The sequence below is a fragment of the Pempheris klunzingeri genome, chromosome 2 (assembly GCF_042242105.1).
Source record: "Pempheris klunzingeri isolate RE-2024b chromosome 2, fPemKlu1.hap1, whole genome shotgun sequence".
Taxonomy (NCBI): domain Eukaryota; kingdom Metazoa; phylum Chordata; class Actinopteri; order Acropomatiformes; family Pempheridae; genus Pempheris; species Pempheris klunzingeri.
Genome location: NC_092013.1, coordinates 16,248,115 through 16,273,544, shown reverse-complemented (window position 1 = coordinate 16,273,544; position 25,430 = coordinate 16,248,115). Strand labels below are relative to the sequence as shown.

The window sequence follows — 25,430 nt, the reverse complement described above, 5'->3', positions numbered from 1 at the left end:
CTACCATTTCTGTGAACGACACAGGCACCGCTCCAGAACTACATCTCCGCCATTTGTCACAGGGCCAGCTCTGCTTGCATCAGCGTGTAGTCGGCACTCACTGGCAAAGTTTCTACCAGGAGCTCATTGTCTTGTTTTAAAGTAAAAAATAGTGCCAGTGACCAGTCCAGACACAGCGGAGCACAGCGGAGCACAGCGGCCAGATGAAGCTCTTCGTAAGTGAAGGCAACCCGCACTGCCTGAAGGTGTTAGCAGCCTTAGAAGTGACCGGACTCCAGTGTGAAGTCCAGTATGTCAACCACGAAGGTAAGACAGCGTGGTTAGCTTAACATCGGTCTGTCAGTGTGCCCACAGTGGTAGTTTATTACAGCTGCCAACTGGCTCATATTTACAGGAGGTTTTGTCAAGTTTGAGTTGAGTTTGTGCTGTTAGTTAGCAGGCGGTTGTAGCTAACAGTGGGAGCTAGCTAGCTAGCTAGCTGTAGTCCTAATGTGTCAGGCAGTGATGAATGGAGTGAGCTGTGTGCATGTAGTCTGCGTCTGAGAAGCAGCTAGAAAAACTCTCTTACTGAACATCACTGCTTTGTTTGTCTTGTTTCAGTCACGAAGCCTTTGTTTAGCTGTGAATAGCTTCAGGTGTTGGGCTGTTACCTGTACAGTGCACACCTCAGTATACACCTGGAACAGTCCAGGTTTACTCCTATTGGATTATATTGTAAAGATGAAGGTCTTTGTCATACAGGCTAATGTCTTGTTTTATCTTCTTATACCATGTTTTTCAAAAATCATTTTCTTGTGTGTGTTTTTTAGACTAAAAATAGAAAATATTTTTCCAGGTTAGGTTAGGTCAGGGCAGGGCAGGGCAGGCTGCACCCAACATAAAACCTTGACAGATAGCCAGGAGCCTGAAGACTGGATTGAACCACAAAAAAAGAGGCTGGCTTATTTACAGATAACAGATACAGAAAGGCCAACATGGCAACCCAGGTTGGCTGTGTGACTTTACCCATCTAAGTTGTGTCATAACGTGTGTTGGTGGTGACAAAAGTCTGTATGATGATCTTGATTTTAACCAAATCCACCAAGGATGGGAGGACGAGTTATAGTCATTAATGGGATAACCTGCAGTTAAAACATTTACAATAGAAAGGCTACTTAAATGCAAGTAGTCCTCCATAGACTAAGTTCAACAATGAGTTTAACATGGTCCACTGTTGCCAACACCAAGTCGAGTATGGCTGCATCGTAATGCCTGGATATGCTTAAGCTACTGTGAAGGCTCGAGGTATATTCTCATCAAGGCTTGGTCCAGTGGAACATCCTCTACATGGTGCTGTATACAGGAATTAGATTCAAATTAAATGGTCCCATCACATCCCAGCTTCAGGCTTATGGTCTGATTGTCTCAGACATGTGAGAGAGGTTTCATTCCCAGTCCCAGATGTGAGCTAGTCCTCTTTAGGGGCTGGATCACAGAGATGAGTAACCGAACCATCTGTTGTGCATTCATAGTTTGTGAATGAAGTGAACTGCGCTTAGAAATACATTATGTATTTAGACAATTTTATTTTACATACGACACCCTCCATCCTTAGACCCTTGATTCTCTAAAGCAAAAGCTCCATAAAAAACTCTTTAACTTGGAAGAAATAAAGGAACCTCAGAAAGAGGATTTGCATCATATGTTCAAAATATGTTGAACAATACAGTGATATTGGTTGAACTAAGACGGCCACCCTCTTGTTTGTTGTTTATCAACTGATTCATTGCTGCTGTATTGAATCCCAGTGCCAACATAATACATCACATTGTATTGTCGAAGTGAAGACATCAGTGAAAAATGTATTACCAGTATCCCCTTATGTGGTGATCTGCCACGAGTTCTGATAAATTCCAGACTAAGAAGATCAAATCCTTGACTTTCTACGTGACCTTCATAAATCATTCTAGTGACCTAACTGATGAGTATTATCCTTGAAGCATTTGAGGAGTCGTGTGTTATTAGTTCTCCTTGAAGATGAAGCCTTTCATTCAAATGTGAGAATCTCTGCCCAGGAAGAGTTGAAGTAAATGAGATCTAAAGGATTATCTCATCATTGAATCGACCAGTCGTTTCACCTGCTAGTCAAACTGGTTATGAGTCATGCTCATTTGTATAACAATCCTTTCTGCAGTTGTGCTCATTTTATTTGATGTCATCTGACCAAACAATGTGACTTTTTTTTTTTTCTAGAGAGAGTGGTGCCCTTCCTTAGCCGTCCAACCTTGCCAGCTCTACTCCTGCCCAATGGACTGCACCTTTTCAGCCCCAATCCCATCTGCCGGTCAGTGGACTCTAATCCGTCCTGCTTTGTCATGTATGAATGCCAGTGCCAAGTTGGCATAAATGTCAAGGCTGTTAATCACTACCTCTGTATACATTTTCACATATCCAAAATCCTAAAGAGTCAGTTCAACAACAAAAATATATTTTCACTCATCTCAGTCAGTTAGCTTTGGCCGTAACTGCTCAGGTTTTAATCCTGTGAGTCCCACCAATGAAATTTCCATTACCTCCACTGCATTGGTGTTGCAACAGAAATCTATGTGATAGATAACGCAAAAGCTGGGCAAATAAATCTGTCAGCATGGCTATATACCACCTTTAACGCTCATTTCCATGACCTATGCAATTGGCGATAAATCAAACAGATCTGGTTATGTAAAGTTTTGAAAATACTCGTGATCAAAAATTATCATGCAATGCCAGTAAGACAATCATTACATTTCAGAAGAACATTTTGAGGCACACTGTAACTAAGATGGAGCGCATCTGTGGCAGATAACGTAATTTCTGACTTCCCTCTGTTTCCCACGTTTTATCACCTTAGATACTTGTTTGAAGTAAGTGGACAAGAATCCAGTGAACTCTGCAATCAGTGGCTTGAATGGGAGGCCACAGACCTTCAGGTAAGCGCTACATAAACAGACCTTTTAATTTGCTGGTAATCTGTTGTTTAAAATGCTAAATCTCTTCGAGATGCAAACATGGATCTTTCTGTACTAAGTTTTAGCCTTTGTACAGCAAGATCCATGCACCTAATTGATTAAACCTCTCAAATGTACAGAAGAAATCTATCAGCATGTTGGGTTTGAGGAAATTAATTGTTTAACCTCAGTGGTGCTTTTTAGGTTTACTGCTTGGTCTAATGTAATTCAATCAATTCTAATTAATCTCTGTTTTGTCTTATTTGTGCAGCCTGCACTGCTACAGGCCCTTCACAAGGCAGTGCTGCAGGGAAAAGGATCAGAGGTGTCCAAGGTCCTCCAGGGGCCCCTAGGCTACTTGGAGCAAAACTTGAGCAAGGGGAACACGCCATATTTAACCGGGGTACGGCATTAACATCTCCTGTTTAGCAATAAACACACTAAATCGAGGTCTTTTTTTAGTCTATATAATATATGATCAAGTCAAATGTTCATGATGCCTCTTTGGAAGCTCAGCTGAGCTAAACTGAGCGTCTCCTGTGTGCCACATCAGGCTCCTCCGGCAACTTTTCCTTTTCCTCTTTGCCTTTTTCGGCTGCTGATGCTGAGCTAGCGATGCATTTTTAAGTTAAAACGATTTATCTGGGGAGGAGGTCCCTTATGTTGCAGATGTGCCTGAGTGTGGGTGGGGATCAGCTCTCTGTGGTATCTGCAGCCCCTGTGGCAACAAGTCATCTGCGTCTGTCATATATTTCATGTGTACAGAAATATGTTTTGTTAAATCTCTTGGTGATTGGCATGGCTTGGAGGAACCCTGTGTGAAGTTGTGGTGAGCACACAGTGAGGCTGTCACAGCGATACATATAGGCATGTTTAGCGAGATACCTGCGCATTAAACAATCATGCTGAAAATCTTCTCTGGGGCTCTACTGTATGTAGAAAGTCGCAGGGGGTCAGGTGGTCCCCTCTTTTGCATTGGTTAGGGCTTTTAAAACAACAAGCATTTAGGTTTTTGGCGTGATGACAGCAAGGAGACATGACGAGTTCAGTAAATAGTGTTGATTAAACTGTTGTGTTTCAGGAAGCCGCTTCAGTCGCCGATGTTGTTTTGTGGGCTGCGCTGTACCCTGTTTTATCTGACTCTTCACTAGCATTGGGCAAGTACTACTTGACTTTAATCTGGCCATGATTAACTTGTCCACCCATGAAATAATTATTATCATTTTTTAAATATCTTAACCTCTTTCCTATTTTCAGTTATCACCCCCAACCCTTTCCCTGCCTCTCTTTCTTTTTACAGGTAAGCACACGTCTGTGAAGACTTGGTTTGACCGTGGGGCTGTTACACACAGTTTCCAATCTGCTGCTCAGAAAGTGCTGCAGGGAAAAGGCCTGCAGGGCATGAAGAGCTACATGCAAAGGCAGCCTGCCCCTCAGAGCAGCCAGTGCAGAGACACACCATCATCCAACAGCAATCCTGCTGAGGTATCAGCCAGATCATCAGGATAACTATTAGACTTAAAGCTTTCTTACTGAAAAAGGGGAGCATTCAGAGGTGCTTCAGTGCCTAACTACATTTGTTGCTTCAGCCTCAGGAAATATGTACGCCCTGTGAGGTTTGCAAGAGAATGTATTGTCATGCTGTAGATGCACTTACAGAAACAACACTTGCACAACACACATGATGTCACTGGTTTCCTTTCCCACATTTTCTGTCTTTATTCGCTGTAGCTTCTTTACCCTGGAAGAAAGTTAAAGCATTCAAAGGGTTGCTAGGCTCGAATTCACCTCACTTAAACTAAGCCAGGCTCTCATGTAAAGCAGATGGAGTCTCCATGTGAAAGTTAACCTGGCTCTATGAAAGCTAAATTAACACCCTTGTTAGGATATAGAACATGCAGCGTGTGGAGGTTACATCACCATTTCTTTATCCTCCATTCTCTTTCTTGTTAAGTCGTGGGAGGATTTGAACAGGTGTCAGTCAAATTTAGCAGCAGAAGTTATGGCTCCCTGTCAGAGGAAGTTGCAGAGTGAGTGTATCTCAAACTGCTAAATGCTTTTAGCTTTGGGGTTAGAGTTGGAGGTCAAAGGGTCAGGTGAGAGTCTGTGATATGTGAGACAAGTGTTATTATTGAATATACCATTTCTAAAAAACACTGACCGTTTGGGTGTGTTTTTTTTTTCCCCAGCTAGTCAGGCAAACAAGTACTGTACACCATGTTTATAGGTCATGAAAATACTCGGGCTACTAATTAACAAATCAGTTTTAGTTTAATTCATTCATTCATCTGTGAGAGATTTTCTACGTGTATTTGCTTGTTTAGAGTGAGGAAGGTGAGCGCATGGTTTCAGAGGAGGAGATGGAGGCAGCTGCTCTCACCTGGAGTAAAGGTTTGAACCCCGGTCCAGTGGCTACAGAAAGACAACACCCCATGTAAGCAATTAAAACTGCTTTTTCCCATTCTAGACATTAAGCAGATACTCATACACAGAGTGTGTGTGTTTCAGTTTAGGATGTTATATGATGTTGTGGTTGTCTTCATGTGGGACAGTCCCACAGACTAAAACGTTACCCAGCAGCTGTTATACACAGCCTCAATAAATACAACCAAATTTTCTACACTCTTGTGCATTTGTCAAGTCATTATTCAACAGCAAAAGAACAAACGTAGATGTAGATTTTCAAGTTTTTGAGAAACAGATCTGGGTTTTAATCTGTTTCTTGTTTAATCAGTTTGCCACAGGAGGCCAAGCGGAACCTCCTTGTTACCAGTGCCTTGCCTTATGTCAACAACGTCCCCCACCTGGGCAACATCATTGGCTGCGTCCTCAGCGCTGACGTCTTCAGCAGGTGGGAATTTTATCATGCAATTCCTTTTTTCTGCTTGCAGAGGTGACAACAAAATGAAATTAAATTGGAGGCCTTCTCAGCATCACAATGAAAGCTGTTCATAATATTCCTCGTCACCAACAGGGTGACCATTCTCCCATTTTCCAGCTCATCTTTTTTGCTCTTTCTTCTTCAGTCAGTGTAACTCCTCATCGTCAAATCTGCATTTTTTCTTCTCTACATCCTTCTCTCTCACTCCCACCAGAATTATTATAGTTCATTATTTTTCATTAGTTTATTTTTTTTAAATTTTAATTTAAGTTTTGTCCTCAGTTCAGTTTAGTTTTTACTGTTTAACATTGATTATTTTTCATTCTAGTTTTTATTAGTTTCTGTGTTAGTTTTATTATAATATGTGGGGTATATGTGAAGTGTAACACTTTGTGAAGATTAGTGACTCACAGTCAAATAGATATCCCAGCCTCAAAAAACAGATGCACCAATTCCTCCTCATGTTTTCTGTGTTGACACATTTTACCAAAATGATGAAGACCAAAACTAAAGACATTTCCTGTATATTTGAATTTTATTTTAGTTAGTTTTGAAAGCATACAACATCATCTGTTCTGTGTTTTTTTTTTTTTATTGAGTTTTTATTTCATTTCAAATAACTAAAATGTTTTTTTCACACCTGGTTTTAGTTTTTAGTTTAGTTCAACTTAACCTTGCTTGCCACCCGTCTCTCTGGGTGTTTCCTCTGTAACTGTACTGACTCGGTGGATTTTCTCCTCTAAGGTACGGCCGTATGAGAGGCTGGAACATGCTGTTTATATGTGGCACAGATGAGTATGGCACAGCTACAGAGAACAAGGCCAGAGAGGAGGGCCTGACGCCGCAGCAGATCTGTGACAAGTACCATGCCATTCATTCCAACATCTACAAGTGGTTCCAGATCGACTTTGACTTTTTTGGCAGAACCACCACTGAGAAGCAGACAGAGTAAGTAGAAGCAGGAAAAAATGTAATCTGCTGTTGTGTGAGAATTGAAAGACATGGCCTTTCTTCATTATGATTAAAGGTAAACAACAGAGTTAAAGTTAATTACTTGAGAAGCTTCAAATAATAATCAAGTGCTTACTTCACCACTGGGCCTCTCCTGGGTTGGATGCTGTTCTGATATAAAAGGGCAAACACGTTTCCATACAAGTACTATACAATTACGTAACATAGGATTACTTTAATCTTGCAGAAGATACTGGTGTGGATGTCTGGCCCTCTCAGGCATAAATTCCACACTATTTAATCTCAGAGATTATTGAGCGTGATTGTAGAATGTAGGTTATGTCTTACATTTCCAGCGTTTACTAAATAAAAAATAAATCCTAGTACGAGGGAATTCATTCTTGTATTAAGCAGCAGTATGTGTGGCACTACAGCTCTCATGTTTGACACCTGTCACCTGTGAATCAGTCAAACGCTGGCACGTTAATTAAGATGAGAGTTGTGTGTCAGTGAAGCTCCATTGTGATACAATGATGTATTTATTCAGGCAACAATATCACATTTCATAGCTGAACTTTTTAAAATGTCAGCAGGAAGGAAAGGCATCGACAGAGTCGATGTAGGAAAAATGAATAGGACCCTACAATAAAGTTAGCCATTTTATAATATTGATGACTAAAATCTGGATGTGAAATTAGTTGCTTCACAGTTATTGATTGTTGCACAAAGGGATTATTGAAACAATGACAGCAATGTAGTGGGTCAGATTTCTTGTCAGTGTGTGTATGATATGTTTTGTTTGTAAAGGTGTTTGAATAAAACAAGGAAAGGAGGTTTTTGTTGGCTTTACCTACTTGCATGTGGAAGTGGAATAGAAAAGAGAGGCACTTTTCCATGGTAAAGATGAAAGCCCATGAGCTCTTGTACACAGAAAAAGATTACAAAGATTTAAAAAAAACTTGTTTTGGGGCCTTTGCTTTGATAGATTCCAACATAAAAGGCATCAAACATCGTGCACCAGAACAATGTTCTTTGAAAAATGAAAACAGCCCACGGATTAAAGTCCTTCAGTCAGGATAAGTGCTTTGGACGCTAGTCCTTACATTTTAGATTTACAAATCCACCACCAAAGATTACCATCACAATTATATTGTTTTCATTGAACTTTTTTTTTAACCAAACCAATGACACAGACTCTCTTTTCTTCAGCTTCTCCTTGCAGTACATTGCTGTATTTTCTATATTGCTCTCTTGATCCATAAAATTTACACTATTTCATAGCCAGCGGGGAAGAGCAGTGTCAATCAGAGCTCGAAAATAAAAATTAGGTCAGAGTTAAATGACACAATGGTCACTGTTCATACACCTTTAACATATGAGAAAAGACAAAAGGTTTCTTGTTGCATCCCAGACCCCCAAAGTATCTTTCAACCATCTTTGTCCTCTGTTTTGTTTCAGGATAGCCCAGAATATTTTCTGGCAAATCCACAAAAATGGTTTCCTAGTGGAAGACACAGTGGAGCAACTGCGTTGCGAAAACTGCCAGCGATTCCTTGCTGACCGCTTCGTAGAAGGCGTCTGTCCCCACTGCAGCTACCCAGAAGCTCGTGGTGACCAGTGTGACAAATGTGGGCGGCTCATCAATGCTGTGGAGCTCAGGGTGAGTTGGAAGGATCACGCTGATGATGAAAGGCAACAGGAGGAGAATCATGATGAATCTCTGCTGATCGTTGCCATTCATTTACTATTGGAAATAGAATGATGCTGGCAGCAATTTCTCTACCGTTTTCATTCTTCGTTATATTGAAGGAAAAATCACAATCTGAGTTGCCACAGTGGAACTTGAAACTATTTCCATATTCATGGATAAAGAATAATTCCCCTAAATTACAATTTAAGGTAAAAATGAGGTTACATTTAGCCTAACTAGTGTTGATCATTGTTGATGGCCGTCCGTTCCAGGAACCCCAGTGTAAAGTCTGCAGGCAGACTCCAGTCATCCGCTCCTCCAAACATCTTTTCCTGGACCTGCCAAAGGTATGTTTCTCACACTGCCTTGTAAAGGCCTGGGCTATCCATTCTGCAGATGGTGCTTTTATGGTCAAAAGGATCGAGTCAGCCTGTTTGAAAGCACAAGCATCAAATGTAAAGTAGAATTCAAAGTCAGACAGCCTTTGGAAGTTATCCCTGTGGTAATTTTCTTATATAAACAGAATTTCTCTTTCTTAGAGCTGTTGTTTAGAGTTAAGACATCTCAGCATTTTCTTTCTTCCTCTTTCTCTCATACAGCTTGAGCCTCAGTTGGAGCAGTGGCTGGAGAAGACGACGAACACAGGAGACTGGACGGCAAATGCAAAACAAATCACCCGCTCCTGGCTGAAAGATGGACTCAAGCCTCGCTGCATCACCAGGGATCTGAAGTGGGGAACACCAGTACCTCATCCTGACTTTAAAGACAAGGTCTGCTGTTGTCACTAGACTAAAAAAAAATTGGATTGTTTATAGATTATACATTAGAAAAGATGTACACGCCACTCTTTGTTCTTTTTTTATTGAAGTATAATGATAATGAAACCCTACCACTCAGCTAAATTACCTGCTGAGAGGATAATGAATGCAAACACTTAATATCTAAGCATTAAACATTAAAAATCACTACGCACTTCATTAAGGGTTTAAAAATGCTCCAGTGACTGATGGTACTGCAGTGCCCTCTCTCCTTCAGTAGGTGAATCTCAATGTTTGGCATGTCTAAACATGTTGGGTACACACCTCCAAGACTTTGTCCTAACACTAATGCAGATGGACTGAAGTCACATTCACCATGTGCCCTATTTACGATTCATGCGATCCATATTTAATTTCTGTAACACAAAGCAATGCCAAGAATGCTTTCTTTGTCATTCATGAGTCTCGCTGCCTCCGCAGGTGTTCTATGTGTGGTTTGACGCCCCCATTGGTTATGTGTCCATAACCGCCAACTACACGGACCAATGGGAAAAGTGGTGGAAGAATCCTCATCAGGTAACCCCATCCCACCCTTGCTCCCCAACACACATGTCGCCAGAATTTATGAGCCGAGTACTGAAGCACAGGCTTGGCACAGATTTTTATTTTTTGTCTTCACAACACAGAATGGGCTTGATTGCTTTTTTCATTGCCCATCTGGTCTCTTTCACTCTCCACAAAAAAGCACAGTGTAATTCCTGGCCCCATGTAACCCTAATGTGAAACAGAGGAAGACATGACCTCTTTGATTATGCAGAAAATGCGCATTCAAGTTTGTATTCAGCTACAATGGACATAGAGAATAATACAGTGGGGCAAAAAAGTATTTAGTCAGCCACCAATTGTGCAAATTCTCCCACTTAAAAAGATGAGAGAGGCCTGTAATTTTCATCATAGGTACACTTCAACTATGAGAGACAAAATGAGGAAAAAAGAATCCAGAAAATCACATTGTCTGATTTTTAAAGAATTTATTTGCAAATTATGGTGGAAAATAAGTATTTAGTCAATAACAAAAGTTCATCTCAATACTTTGTTATATACCCTTTGTTGGCAATGACAGAGGTCAAATGTTTTCTGTAAGTCTTCACAAGGTTTTCACACACTGTTGCTGGTATTTTGGCCCACTCCTCCATGCAGAGCTCCTCTAGAGCAGTGATGTTTTGGGGCTGTCGCTGGGCAACACGGACTTTCAACTCCCTCCAAAGATTTTCTATGGGGTTGAGATCTGGAGACTGGCTAGGCCACTCCAGGACCTTGAAATGCTTCTTACGAAGCCACCCCTTCGTTGCCCGGGCAGTGTGTTTGGGATCATTGTCATGCTGAAAGACCCAGCCACGTTTCATCTTCAATGCCCTTGCGGATGGAAGGAGGTTTTCACTCAAAATCTCACGATACATGGCCCCATTCATTCTTTCCTTTACACGGATCAGTCGTCCTGGTCCCTTTGCAGAAAAACAGCCCCAAAGCATGATGTTTCCACCCCCATGCTTCACAGTAGGTATGGTGTTCTTTGGATACAACTCAGCATTCTTTCTCCTCCAAACACGACAAGTTGAGTTTTTACCAAAAAGTTCTGTTTTGGTTTCATCTGACCATATGACATTCTCCCAATCCTCTTCTGGATCATCCAAATGCTCTCTAGCAAACTTCAGACGGGCCTGGACATGTACTGGCTTAAGCAGGGGGACACGTCTGGCACTGCAGGATTTGAGTCCCTGGCGGCGTAGTGTGTTACTGATGGTAGCCTTTGTTACTTTGGTCCCAGCTCTCTGCAGGTCATTCACTAGGTCCCCCCGTGTGGTTCTGGGATTTTTGCTCACCGTTCTTGTGATCATTTTGACCCCACGGGGTGAGATCTTGCGTGGAGCCCCAGATCGAGGGAGATTATCAGTGGTCTTGTATGTCTTCCATTTTCTAATAATTGCTCCCACAGTTGATTTCTTCACACCAAGCTGCTTACCTATTGCAGATTCAGTCTTCCCAGCCTGGTGCAGGTCTACAATTTTGTTTCTGGTGTCCTTTGACAGCTCTTTGGTCTTGGCCATAGTGGAGTTTGGAGTGTGACTGTTTGAGGTTGTGGACAGGTGTCTTTTATACTGATAACCAGTTCAAACAGGTGCCATTAATACAGGTAACGAGTGGAGGACAGAGGAGCCTCTTAAAGAAGAAGTTACAGGTCTGTGAGAGCCAGAAATCTTGCTTGTTTGTAGGTGACCAAATACTTATTTTACCGAGGAATTTACCAATTAATTCATTAAAAATCCTACAATGTGATTTCATGGATTCTTTCCCCCCATTCTGTCTCTCATAGTTGAAGTGTACCTATGATGAAAATTACAGGCCTCTCTCATCTTTTTAAGTGGGAGAACTTGCACAATTGGTGGCTGACTAAATACTTTTTTGCCCCACTGTATGTAGAAACCTTCTTGATTTTTGTCGCTCATGATGCTTTACTGCTTGAGATTTCATATATGAGATGATATTTTAAGTTTTCATGTCACTTAGCTGTGATGTGAAAGGTCGGTGCCAAGCTGTAAAACATCTGCTAGTTGGCTAGTTTGCTCATTTACATTTCATTTAACTGCTAGCTCTTTAAAGAGGAGACTTATCTACTTCACTCTCACTGACTCACCTCATCTCCGTCCAAAATCCCAGGGTTGAGCTCCTGTTATGTGTGTGTGATGGCTCGTATTTGCAGAGAGAGGGAGAGATGGGGGTTGGGGAGAGCTGATAAGTCCTCTTTGAACTGGATGATCTCATGATGATCTAATATGATGTCATCCTCAAAGTGCAGTGTTGTGCTTCTGCCACTAGGTGGAGCTGTACAACTTCATGGCCAAAGACAATGTGCCATTCCACAGTGTGGTGTTTCCCTGCTCTCTACTGGGAGCTCAGGACAACTACACTCTGGTCAACCACCTTGTTGCCACCGGTAAGCACTTACTTTGATTTACTGATACCACCTTTTGATTAATTTATTATCTTATATTATTAGACTAATTTGGATTTATAGCACATCATAAAATGGCTCTCAAAACTCTGGCGGTCTTGCAAGGCGGATGACATGAATGATCACAGTCACACTGGAAATCTTTAACTTTTTTATCTTTAACTTATTTTGTAACTTCCCCACAGAATATCTGAATTACGAGGACACTAAGTTCTCCAAGAGCCGCGGTGTGGGTGTGTTCGGAGACATGGCCAAGGACACAGGCATCCCGTCTGATGTTTGGCGCTTCTACCTCCTGTATGTGCGTCCAGAGGGACAGGATTCAGCCTTCTCCTGGACTGACATGGCTACAAAGAACAACTCTGAGCTGCTCAACAATTTGGGCAACTTCATCAACAGGTTGGTAACAGTCACGTGTTTTAAAATGAGTTCCCGCTCTCCACATGTGATTGGCCAATAGTAGAAGCTTTCCCCAATCACCTCAACAGGGTAACCTGCACCCATCTCCTTATCATACTTGTCTGCCTGGTATCTGACTTTGTGACATTTTCTGTGTGCTATTGTTTCTCTTTTATCTTAATTGTTTTGATCAGTCACCAGTGAAATAAAAAATGGGGCAATCCACCTCACGTTGCTCACATTTTGTGCATAACAAGTTTCACTCACAAAGTAAATACGCAGCAGAACTGTCATCCAGTCCAATTAACAACTAAGTTTTCACATTGTTGTACTCATTGAAAAAAGTCTGTTAGAGCACTGTTACAAGAGGCTCACCCTAGTTTTCTAAATTTGTTTGGGATGGCGTAATTTAGCCCCAATTACATCGCCTCAAATGATTTTTAAAAGATCAGGGTTAAATCCCACATCAAAGATTTTTCTCAGCAGCTTTTTTTCAAAGTACCTTGATCTTCAAAATTGGTCTCGGGCAGCAACGTTGATGCCTAATTGGTTCAAAAATAACTTGTAGATTGCATCCAGCCTAAGGTGTTGGAGGTAGAAAAGTATTCTGCTTTAGAAAAGAAATTCTGTCCTTGCCTGGATCCAGTCACTAAATCACTACATCATTAGCGACAGTGTGTCCATCTTCTGCCGCTTTTTCAAAATCGCAAGTGATTCTCGGCAGTGAGGTGTTCAGCTAATTTCTGTTCAGCTGAAACATCGACTGTTGACAATTTCACAAATAATCAGCTTGACAAACCGAAATGGGTAAATCCTTGCTTGATACGCACCAGCGGCAAATGTTTCTCTATTGATTAGGATGATTCAGTCATCGTGACAATAAGCATATTGTTGCCAGGATTAAAAAAAACCTTGGGGCTTGCCAGTTTAACTAATCAAAAGACTAAAACCAATTAGGAATGCAGGTTACATAAAGTTCATGCTAACACATCAAAATCATAGTTAATTGTAAATATGATTGAATTGATTTGTCATGTCAAAAGCATTTTGGTCTGGTCTGAGGCTGAGAGATCATCAGCATCAGACCGCATCACATATGACAAAAACCTTCTCACTGGGAACGTCTCTCTGATGTACACATAAAACTAATTTTTTTAAAATGCCCGGCTTCAGACACAGCTGGAATGTAGAGGTGATGAAGAGGCTCGATGCAGCACACTGTTGTTTTAGTTTACACCAGCAAAGCACTGTATTACATCTGGCAACAAAATCTATAATTTATAAACAATTAGCAAGTCAAGTAACGTGCCCCTCTCTCATTTTGCTCTCTCTCTCTCTTTTTCTTTGCCTGTTCCCCGCGCTGGCTTTCTCTCTCCCACATTTGTCCCTGACCTGCATTTGTTTTTTTTTATCTGTCTTGTTAAAATGCCCTTCTCCCTCTCTCCTCCAGAGCTGGCATGTTTGTCACCAAGTTCTTTGATGGCTGTGTGCCTGTGATGGAGCTTCAGCAGGAAGATAAGAAGCTCCTGGCTATGGTGGGCTGGGAGCTGCAACAGTACATCCAGCTCATGGACAAAGTCAAGTAAGACTACTCAAGGCACATACCTGTCAAAAGGTTGATGTTGGGATTAAGACAGAAATCATCCTCATTTACTTAACATTACTCTTAAAAAGTCGAATGCAGCTTGCCTAGAATTAGTTAAATTGAGTGCTTTGAAATAATTAAAATTAGGAAAAGTATTATGTAAATTCTCAGTTTAGTTTCAGTCATTATTTCATTTCTGCCATTGTCGTGCTGTCATCAAATGTTCCACCAGAATCCGTGATGCTCTGAAACACATCCTCAACATCTCTCGCCATGGCAACCAGTACATTCAGGTTAATGAACCCTGGAAGAAGATCAAGGGAGGAGACACAGAAAGGTGAGATGGTCTTGACCAGCTTGACAAAGTCCTTCTTACACCATCAAGGTGGATGGATCTGTGGTGCTTACTTTGTAGGCTGTGACTCAAAGGAGTAAATTCTCATTTTATATTAGAAAAATCATGCATCGTTACATTTAAAAAAAAAAAAGAAAAAAAGATAATATTAAGATATTTTTCAGGTGATGCATCTCTCGGCACAGGAAAAGTTCATTTTATTTAGCACAGATTGATAAAAGTCTTAGAAAAAATAAAGATGTGTTTGTCTGACCATTGTAAGATTAACCAAAACATTTTTATTCATGATCTGTTGGACTGACTGATTGGTGATTCTCCTCTTCAGGCAGCGTGCGGGCACAGTGACCGGCGTGTCTGTGAATATCGCCTGCTTGCTGTCAGTGATGCTGTTGCCATACATGCCAGCGGTCAGCCAGACCATCAGGGATCAATTCAACGCACCTCAGTCTTGCATCAATACCATGTTGCAAGGCACTGGCACTTTTGTATGTACACTGAGTGCCGGTCACCGCGTTGGCACTGTGAGTATGACCTGAAAACTGTCTGACACACCCAGTTCATGTGTGTGTAGACACACTAACCTGTGGAACCTCCTGTGTGTTGACTGGGTGATACAATGAGGATGCAACAGTCTGTCAATATTTCAGTAAAGTGGAGGGCATTGTAGTCACGTGAACACACACACACACACACACACACACACACACACACACACACACACACACACACACACACACACACACACACACACTCACTCAACAATAATAGCTTAGACGGTGCTTCGAGGCTTTAGCCTTCGAACAGCAAGTTTCTCTAAGGCCACTTGTCCCTTCAGGCCTAATTTCGGAGACCTGTGTCTGCAGCAGCTTGCCAACGCTGCATTCGATCTCCAAGGCTATCGTGATTCGTGGCTGAGGTCTCCAGGCAAGCAGCAGCAGCAGCAGCAGCAGGCAGCACTATCCTGAAGTCACACACAACGTTTATGTGCACGCGTCTTCTGACATCTTTTGTCTGCGATGCTTGAACTGCAATGCTGCATTGAAGAGTGGTGATCATGATAGAAACTCTGCATATTTCTCACATATATAGTTATCTACTTAGTTGCATAATCCTCTCTGTTCAAATACGAGCACAGAGCCTCCAGGTTAAATCTTCCAGCTACTCTGGCCTTGGGCTGGATCCACAATTGCAGACTTGTTAAATATTCGTCTATATATATATTTATATATATATATAAATTTTTAAATTTCTACCTTGTTCCCACTGCCAACCTGTTTTATTCCCAGGTCAGTCCTCTGTTCCAGAAACTGGAGGCGGACCATATTGAGGCTTTGAAGAAGAGATTTGCTGGACAGCAGGTACTTGATGTTTATCATGCCTAATGGTTTGTGCTTGAGTTCAGTGAGGTCTTGTGGCAATATAGGTTGACTATTTATAAATAATGGAATAAAAAACAATTGATAATGCATAGCTGTTCACAGGACTCTGTCAGACTGTCATCACGAAGAAGAATTTGCACTTAATCTGAGTATTTGTCTTATGAAACCTGATGCAGGGCAAACACACTATAACTGTTTAAATTATGTAGCAAGCATCCATCATACAGATCAAAATAATAGTTCTGTAAATGCTCTCCTCAACTGCCTGCCTCTAGCCTGAAGATGAACCACCTAAAAAAAAGGTATCGAGTGGTATTTGTTTGTGAAATCTCCACTGGTGCTGCTGTGTCAATGTTGATTACTGCATGCCTCCACCAACACTAGCAGCTCATCTAACATCCTCAGATTTGGAATTTTTACTCATCTCCGTACGTCCGGTTTGATTCACCATCCATTCACACTTCATGACTCATAAAATCCTGTTGACGTTTTGAACGATGAGTGTTATTGTCTGAAATGAAGTAAGTAATCTCTTGAAATAATAAGCATCAAAACGCATCAAATTCAAACCATCATCTGTCTGTTTCCACCCTCAGACGACAGCTCAGAAAGCTGCCAGCGCTCAGCCTGCCGCTGTGCCAGCGACTGCTGCTGCTGCTGAGGTGGCGACGGTAAACGGGGTGGACCCAGAAAAAGCCAAGCAGCTCACACAGGCTGTGACGGAGCAGGTGAGATCGGTTGCGAGTGGCAAATACACCGTTAAGCTAATTCTTACATTTCTAGACATTTTGGAATCTGTTTTTTTTAAATATATATGTTTATTTTGATTGCATTATTTTGTCTTAAAAATAGTCAAGAATATTAAAATGACTATTCTTCAGTAAGGAATGAATACGATCTCCAAAAATCAAATCACGCCCGCAACAAACGACTGGCCGCTGAAATAAGTAACGGCTAATTTTAAAAGCTACATTTAAACTACATGAATTATAAGGCAATGCTTAAGTTTGAAATTGATTGATCAAATTTGTTTCATTTGCAGAATTATTATTTTTTGTGTTTTCGGATTAGATTTAATATTTCATTTTATAAATGCGGCGGCTACATTTTTTGGGAATGTAATGTTTCATTCTCGGTATTTCAAAACCCCGACAGATGCGTACAATCAAAAATCACAAATTGTCGCCACAGTTAATTGCGAATTATTTGACAAGAAAGCTGCCGACCTCTTTGTCCATTTAAGCTGAAGTGTTTCATTAAAAAGACGCATTTAGGTGCGAGCGATCTTTTAAACCTTGTGATTTTTATCTATCGCAGGGGGACAAAGTGCGAGCGCTAAAAGCCCAGAAGGCAGAGAAGGCCGTGATCACAGCAGAGGTGGCCAAACTGCTGGACCTGAAGAAACAGTTGGCTCTGGCTGAGGGGAAGAGTCCTGAACCTGCACCTCAGAAGGGCAAGAAGAAGTGAGACAGAAAAACAGTGAAAGCAAAAAGATGGAGATTTGACAGAGGAAGGGAAGAGCAGAATGGTTTGAGGTATGATCGTGGAGAATGGGAACAAGATGTACACTAAGAGAGAGATGAGGGTATTAGCTTAAGGCAAAGCCGTGACAGGATCTAAGACAATGTGCTATTGGCACCGAGGACTAATGAAATGCTGGATAGGCCGACGGGGAAATGAAAACACACAAAGAGAGAGTCAAATGAATACATCTACAGAATGGAGGGATTTGGAAAAATCCCTACACCAAAAGAAACTGATTTTATACTTTCCCCGTGATAAAGTCAGCATACGATATTAGCGTTGGAAGGTGTGTTGCGCATTTAAAGATGTTTTTTTTATATCCTCTGGAAATTTGTGTTTTTTTGCCATTTGCTACAAATACCCTTTTTGGATCCAGAAAATGAATTAAGTTAAGCAAGGGAAATAAGATCTGTGTACTCTCCCCCTTCCCCTTTCTTAATCACCTCTAATTTACACTATTTTCTACCAAAAAAAAAAAAAAAAATCATTCAAACCCAGGTCATAAAAAGGCAAAACAAATAAACATTACATGACACAAAAAAACTGCACATTTTCTTTTATTGGAAATTTGGGATTACAATGAAGGATAAAATAAATGGTATGATAAAATACATGTAGTTGATGACATCAGTGATAAAAGCCATGCATATTATTCTACAATTAACAATTTGTGACTACAATGAGAAAATAACAGTGGATATGTTGGCATTTTACAGTACACGCCATTACAGTACAGTTGTGTATATATATGTATATGTTACAGAGCTATATAAAAATAGTAAAATCAGGGTAGAACAAACTGCGGTAAATCTACCACAAATCCCCATATTGATAGAAAAGGTCAGCTTAGAAAGTATAGCCGGGTCCTACTTGCTTTATCTAAATACACATACTCACAAGCCATGGGTTATAAAAAAAGTAAGAAAGAGTATGAATTCTCTCCAAAAAAAACAAACAAACTTCATTCTCTCATACTCACACTGCACTGGGCACTTTCAAACATTTCCTGAGCTCCTAAACTCTCCACAAATTGGGGCAAATAATCTCTGCTAGCCAGATTGCAGCCCTTAACGTAGGAGTTACAGTTATTGCAAAATGGTGGGAACGGATGACGATGAAATGCACTCTGAATTTAAGTTCCTTTCGTCCTACATACAAACCATCAAATGCTCATAGCTATTTGATGGCATTTAGAGTTACGCGTTCTTTAAAATGACAAACATTCATGAAAACCACTGCATCGTCTGCTTACTTAGAGCTGTCTGTTCTTCCTTCTCCTTTATACATGCTGTGTCTTTTTATTTGCCGCAATGCTGTTGCAGCCCCTTCTTTGTGCATTTTCTTGTCTTTCCTGTCATCACTTTCCTACTTCTTGCCATCTTAAGCTCTCTGTCTTTTCCCCAAAATCCTCTTGCTCCTAAAATATATCTTTGGTTTCCGTCCTTTCCTGTCTAAGAGGCATTTCATGACCACCATAGTACACCTTTCCCCACCACTGCTACTGCTTAATCCAATTCTGTAGGACCTGTCATTTTTTATTCCTTTCTTCCATCCTGTCTTTCCTGTCTTTTTCCCCCCTCATTTCCTGGTGTTGACTAGCCTCTCTATCAGGGCCCTCCGTGTCCTCTGTACCTCCTCTCCCAACCTTTCAATCTCCGCTTTCAAACGCTCGTTCTGGTCCGTCAGCTCCTGTACCTTCCTCTCGTTCTCCTGCTCTCTTTCTTTGCGACTCTTTTTGGCAGACGAATAGGATGAGGATGTGCGTTGCGTGGAGGAGGCGAAAGAGGACAAGGCACCGTTGGCCCTCTCGCTGGTGGTCCTCCGGCGTTTTCCCAGGCGGGAGGGCGGGTAGGCAGAGGGGGACGAGACAGGTGAGGAAGGAGAAGAACAATTTTGAGACGGCGACTGAGAGGCCGAGGAGGAGCAGGACGGAGAATCGGGGACACAGGGCAGTTCCTCCTCGCTGGCTGAGGGAGACGCAGGATGGACATTATTAGCCTGATGGTGTTGATGGTGGTGGTAATAATAACCGCCGCTGATCACTGCTCCGCTCGGATCCACCATTCCCACTCCTCCTTCACTCAGCAACTCGAAGAACTCAGGAGGCAGCAGGTCACTGCCGCCTCCCGACGAGCTATCACCACTTCTCCCACTCTCAGCCTCCGCCCGCCGCTCTTCTGCAACAGCTGGACTCATGCAGGAGGAAGAGGAAGAGGAGGATGAAGAGGAGGTGTGATGCAGAGGCTGGGTGTTGTGGATCTCCTCTGTTGCCCTCTGAACACCCTCGCCCCATGACTGGCTTCCGTCCGTCAGCCACGTCAGAGAACAACTCTCCAGAACATCCAGGAACTCCGGCTCCTTCTACAAAGCACAAAACGGAAACGTCAATACCTCAAAAAATATCTAAAATATCTCAGTATGAATAAATTTCACATCACTCAGTATGTGAATGGAACTTTTTCATAAAGCAGTAAAACAAACCCAAGAAAGAGAAATATGAATGAAAGAACAATGGACGAAAACACTCACACTCATCATGGGTGTGATTGCCATTGCATTCTTCAAGCTACTGACCTCGGTGCATGTGGGGGCACGTGCCAGTTTTGCCCCTCCCGTGTCGGAGCCCAGAATATCCTGCAGGTCCTCATACCACGCCTCCAACTCTGCACCACACAACGGCCCCACGCCAGGGGGGTACGGCGGGGGCAGGTGTAGCCACTCGGCAGTCATCTCGCCAGTCAGTCGCAACACACAGATACTCGGCCACACGGTTCACACTGGACCTGAAGGAGGGGGCCGGACATGGGGGGGTGGAGGGTTGGGAAGAGGCGAAACGTAAAAGGGGAGAGGGCAGAGCAGCCACACGTTAGATGACTGACACGTCACAGACACTCAGCCGTGTTCGTTTTAATCTCTGCTGTTATGCAACCAGTTGATCTATGGTTTGTAGATATGCAGGGATAAAGGGTGGCGTATATCAGTACTGAGAATACTTCAAGAAGCCTTAACAATCTGTTACACCATGATAACAGAGACTAGATCAAAGTACAGTGTAATCCACTTAATTGTGAAATGGAATAACAGTGACACTAAGTGAGGAAATGACTGTACTGCACCAAAATTGCTGATGAGAGGAATTTGAAGATTCAGAATATGAATAAAAATATCATAATTGGTAACTTGGTAACAATACTAGGTTGACATAGCAATAAACAAATTGATTTACTCAAAATCTTAGCTTCACAAACATGCAGCATTCAGAAAGTCAAATATGAGAGGACCAATTTACCTTTGGAAAGTCTCTGTTAATCAAGTCTGCCAATTTGTTGGAGATAGCTTGTCCCAACAATTCTGAAAGACACAAATATTTAATAGGTTAGTTTTAAAAAAAACGTGTCCCCTCTGATGGCTGAAATTTGCTGAGATTTCAGAATCAAAATGATGATTTGCACAAAAACCGAGCTTGGTCTGGGAACAAAGGGTGTCTCAAATGAAACATGAATGGCTGCTCTGAGAAATTCTCAAAAATTTAAACAATGATCCAAATACATAATGCGCAAATAACTGTTTCAAATGATCAATCAAGGATGGAGAAAATAAAATCCTTGTGACTAAATTCCTGTAAACAAAGACCAAAATCTTCTCTACTGCGCCCCCTGCTTTCTACGGTCCTCAAAACACGTTGGGATCGATAAACAAGTGGTTAAAAACGACGAGTGACTCCTTATATTGACCTGTTCAGGTCTGACAGTCAGGTGTAGTGCTTTTATTAATTCCCATCTGCTGTGCCAGATAAATTAAAAAAAAAAAAAAGAACAAAAACAAAGAAAAGCCATAAGAATTACTGTAGACAAAGCTTATGGATGAAACATTTCTCATTTTAAAAATCTGCTTTAATTCATTTGATGTGCCAAAATAAAAAAAATATCTTCTATAATAACATTCACACATAGATGTAGCGTTGGCAGTGATGTGAATTACAGAGTTACAAATTGATAAATTGTAAAGTAATTATCTTTAACTTGATGTCAAATGTTAAACGTCCCGTGTTGGCGCGACCACACCGGCATAAAAACTTTGGAAAACAAAACGTACCGATTAATATATTCTCCTGTAATTATTTTATATTAAAAATAGGAGTATTTTGTTTTTTAGTCGGGCTACATGTCCACTGTGAGCCAAGACAATTACGTCATGGAAATGCAAGTCCAGCAGGAGGAAAAGGCGAAACAAAAGGAAACGGACAGACAGGGGAAAATAGTGGGCTGGAGGAAAAAAAGAAAAATCAATATGAACATCTGTTCATTCTGCATTTACCCTAAACTGGTTAATCAAAAGTGTGAGAAACGAATAAATACAGCTGTCACAAATTAAAGCCGTCCAGTTTAGAGTCAACAGCCCCACCAAACACTGTCAGTATGGGATGGGCCAGTGTCTGCTATATTGTTGAAAATCTAACCAAGCTTCACAAACAGAAGTCCTGGATTTTGTGGCTACAAAATGATTTTAACCCGTTTCGCAGGCTGAACAGCAGAAAGCTCAAAACTTCCCAGCTTTGTGTCCGTGTCGACAAGTTGTCGGACGAAGCGGACAACACATTAAAACAACTGCATGGAAATTGTGATTAATTGAGACAACTGTTTTTTCTAAAAGCGGCACTGGGAAACATGCCATAAACATGCATTTGGTTTTTTGTTTTTCTCTCTCCAGCACACCAGACCACTTCAAGTTAAGTAACGTTACTCCCCCGAAAGACCGAAAAAACATCGACTAACAAACAAGCACAACTATCGACAAGAATCTCCACTTACCCTTTTTCTTTTATTCGCTCGCCTTCTCGACTGTCGTGAACTCGAATGTGGATATTTTAGTAAAAATTGGTGATAGCTCATGTTAACCATTGTTCAGTCTGGACGGCTGAATGTAATTTTTCGGAAACTCCCGGCGGTGTTTATATTGAGGGAGACGTCAACCGAACTATGCGCGGAGCAGGCAGTTGGGCCACAACCTAGCCTCACGGCGACGACTGGCGCTCCAGCGGACCAATCAGGAGAGCGTCGTCAAGATCTTTCCCTTGACGACATCCAATGGAGTGGCTCGGAACGGGTGCCGTGGCGGGGCTCGGCTGGTCGTCTCGGCTGGTTGTTCTCTCTCCAGTCTGTATAGTTTGTACGAGCGGCAATTGTGATGCAGTCATAAGACGGCCAGGACGAATTTGGGGCGTATGGGAGTCACATGAAAGGAATGATGCAATGCTTGGCAACCAATTTCTAGCTGGGGATAACACCAGCAGAATCAGAACATGTTTTATTAAACAGTGTTGGCTCTAACTAAAATCTAAAAATATACATATATGCATGGATATCTAATGTCGAAGAATTGTTTGTTTCCGGAACACAAAAGCTGAATCGATTTTCTTCCGATTTGTTTTATCGTAGTAAAAAAAAAATGTGTTTCCATTTAGCGCTCCTATGCTGATGTTTTTTTTTTTTTTTTTTTCAGTCCTCGTATCACTGCTGTTTTCACTTAACTTTTGATTACAGGTGCTTGTCTGAAGTTTGTCGGTGACACTTGACACACACACACACACACACATTCACACACCCTCCTCTCCATGATCCACGGGGAAGAAAAACACGAGCAGATCCGACACTTTTCCACCGGGCCAGACTGACTCGGGCACACAAGGTGTCTCTTTATTTGTCGGCTGTTTGTAAATATGCCACAGAGCAGACTTTAAACACACGCACACACGCGTGCACGCTGTGGTGTCACATTCTCATTCATTTCATACCGCGCGCTCTGTCGCAGCTCCGCGAGACATGAGAACACACGCCCGGACGAGCGCGTGCTGGCGGTGCTGGGTGTGATCCAGCAGCACGCTGTCCCCCTTCATAGGGTCCGGTTATTAATTCAGCTGCTGGCGACGAAATCCAGCAGATTTCTTCATTAATCCGAGGTTTTCAAAAAAAGAAGAAGAAGAAAAACTTTTATTACACGTTATTATCTGTGATGAGTGTGTTATCATGTTTTTATTTGGCTCCTTTTCCTTTAAATCACCATAAAACAGCAATATAAGACGACAGCATACAGCAATAAAAAAAAATTACGGGCATATTAGGATAGATTATACTTTGTATTATACTGAGCAGCACAGAAGTGCTTTGCAGTATGGTGATTATAACACATGTAGGTATAAACAATATAGATCATCACATATAGACCACCTTTACAGTCAAATTGACCATATTGTCAAAATGATTTCACTGTTTAGAAGGTCCACACTTACATCATAGTTTTGTGTCACAACAAAACTCAACGTAAAGTTGTTATTTTAAAGAATCGCTATCGCCTTTCCTATTGAAACGTCCTTAACGTCACATTTACAGACATAAATATCCAATGAGAGATGATACCGTCAACATAGATCCACTATTCGGATTATTCATACTAACATTACAGCTCTGTGACAACACAGGATTGACAGTCACAATAAACTTACATTTAATACAACGCTTAAAATAAATCTCTAATATATATATATATATATATATATATATATATATATATGTGTGTGTGTGTGTGTGTGTATATATAAATGTATATATAAATGTATAGTGATGTGAGATTACAAAGTTCAGCAAGGTCAGACACACCAGGAGCCCCACAGTGTCTCTCCTGCGATGGTTGTAGTGTTGGATGATGCCCACAAATAAGGTAAACAACAACAACAACAACAAGAAGAGAAGTGACATTAAAACAGAGCCACGTTTCATCATGCTGCACTCTTGATGCGGGCTCTTCACCCCGCTCCTGACACTTTCTGCCCTAATCCCAAACTCAGCACACACAAACTGTTTTCCATGCACGGCTCAACATGCACAGCCCCCCATAGCAACAGCGCCAAGCAGCGAATAGAAAGCTCAAATACTGTCTCTAGGACCCGGGTTAAAGCGCTGCAGGAAGCACCGTGAACACGTCACGACTTGAGTGGCTGTTGCTGAGTAGTTCAGCACACTTTTCTCTGCACCCCCCTCCCTCTCCAGCCCTGCCGTCTGTTTATTTTGTCAGTCCCGTCGTCTGTGTTGTATTCATTATAAAACACTGTTTACAAGCGCACATCCAGGCTGCCTCCTTTCCCAGCTCCTCAACACGTGTCTGGTCATAATGGTGCCTGTTTCCCGACTGATTGTCTTTTCACTTTGAGAGCTTTTATAATGAAAACAAGTTTGAAATAACAGTAAAAAAAAAAAAAAAAAAAAAAAAAAATCCAGTGCGTTGTGGACGAGATGTTTTATTAATGCTGTATTCTGTTATTCTCTTGTTATTTTCTGTGTATTGTCAGCCAACCCTGAGCCGGCTGACAGAGTGTAAACAAGTTCTCCAAGCGGAGCGTTTTGTGGTCATGTGGATCAGGTTTTAAATGAGATGTGGTCGTTATTACTGAAGGTTGTTTTTGGAGACATCAGTCGTTGTGGCGTTGCTGTAATTTTTCAACATCACTAAATGCCCTTTTTGCCTGCCTTGTGATAAATAACGGAATGTAATTATTTTTTCAATTGATATTTTTAGCAGACCCACATAGGTTCTACTGTTATATGTTACATCATGTGGAAGAAAACAACAAAGTCCCGTTATACCCACACAACTTTACCAAACATGACAGATACATGTCATAGATATCTGTTAGAAAACAAGTGAAACAACCTAAATTTGCTATGATGCTGACAAATTTAATTTAATTTAATTCTAAAACTGTTTGGATTTATTTTGAATGTTTGCTTGCTCTTTGTCCTGCCTCATTGATTTAGAAGAAATGCTTGAAATTTAACCAACATTTAACAATGGGGGGAAAAAAGGAAAATCCACACTTCACGTGTTGATTTCTTATCCCCCTAAATCAAATTTTGGCCGTTGTTTTCTTTTGTT

General features: G+C 41.4%; 2 protein-coding genes across 2 annotated transcripts; one reads left to right on the top strand and one right to left on the bottom strand.

Annotated features, from left to right (window-relative positions):
- Positions 1–92: 92 nt before the first annotated feature.
- mars1 (methionyl-tRNA synthetase 1) lies at positions 93–18,053 on the top strand. Its single transcript, XM_070840458.1, has 21 exons — positions 93–306; positions 2,233–2,323; positions 2,870–2,948; positions 3,238–3,369; positions 4,048–4,123; positions 4,267–4,451; positions 5,291–5,400; positions 5,701–5,817; positions 6,592–6,795; positions 8,257–8,458; positions 8,761–8,835; positions 9,088–9,258; positions 9,727–9,822; positions 12,124–12,241; positions 12,445–12,658; positions 14,109–14,240; positions 14,476–14,580; positions 14,924–15,119; positions 15,885–15,956; positions 16,574–16,705; positions 17,295–18,053. The coding sequence occupies exons 1-21, from the start codon at positions 204–206 to the stop codon at positions 17,442–17,444; spliced, it is 2,760 nt and encodes a 919-aa protein (XP_070696559.1). The 5' UTR covers positions 93–203; the 3' UTR covers positions 17,445–18,053.
- ddit3 (DNA-damage-inducible transcript 3) lies at positions 18,051–22,434 on the bottom strand. Its single transcript, XM_070840446.1, has 4 exons — positions 22,313–22,434; positions 20,791–20,852; positions 20,076–20,284; positions 18,051–19,862 (listed from the first exon to the last, which is right to left on the bottom strand). The coding sequence occupies exons 3-4, from the start codon at positions 20,229–20,231 to the stop codon at positions 19,080–19,082; spliced, it is 939 nt and encodes a 312-aa protein (XP_070696547.1). The 5' UTR covers positions 20,232–20,284; positions 20,791–20,852; positions 22,313–22,434; the 3' UTR covers positions 18,051–19,079.
- Positions 22,435–25,430: the final 2,996 nt, after the last annotated feature.

Coding starts and splice junctions, on each gene's coding strand:
- ddit3 (XM_070840446.1), bottom strand. CDS start 20,231: ATGACTGCCGAGTGGCTACACCTGCCCCCGCCGTACCCCCCTGGCGTG. Junction 19,863..20,075: donor GTGCCCCCACATGCACCGAG/GTCAGTAGCTTG, acceptor TGTGCTTTGTAG/AAGGAGCCGGAGTTCCTGGA.
- mars1 (XM_070840458.1), top strand. CDS start 204: ATGAAGCTCTTCGTAAGTGAAGGCAACCCGCACTGCCTGAAGGTGTTA. Junction 2,949..3,237: donor GGGAGGCCACAGACCTTCAG/GTAAGCGCTACA, acceptor TTATTTGTGCAG/CCTGCACTGCTACAGGCCCT. Junction 8,836..9,087: donor TTTTCCTGGACCTGCCAAAG/GTATGTTTCTCA, acceptor TCTCTCATACAG/CTTGAGCCTCAGTTGGAGCA.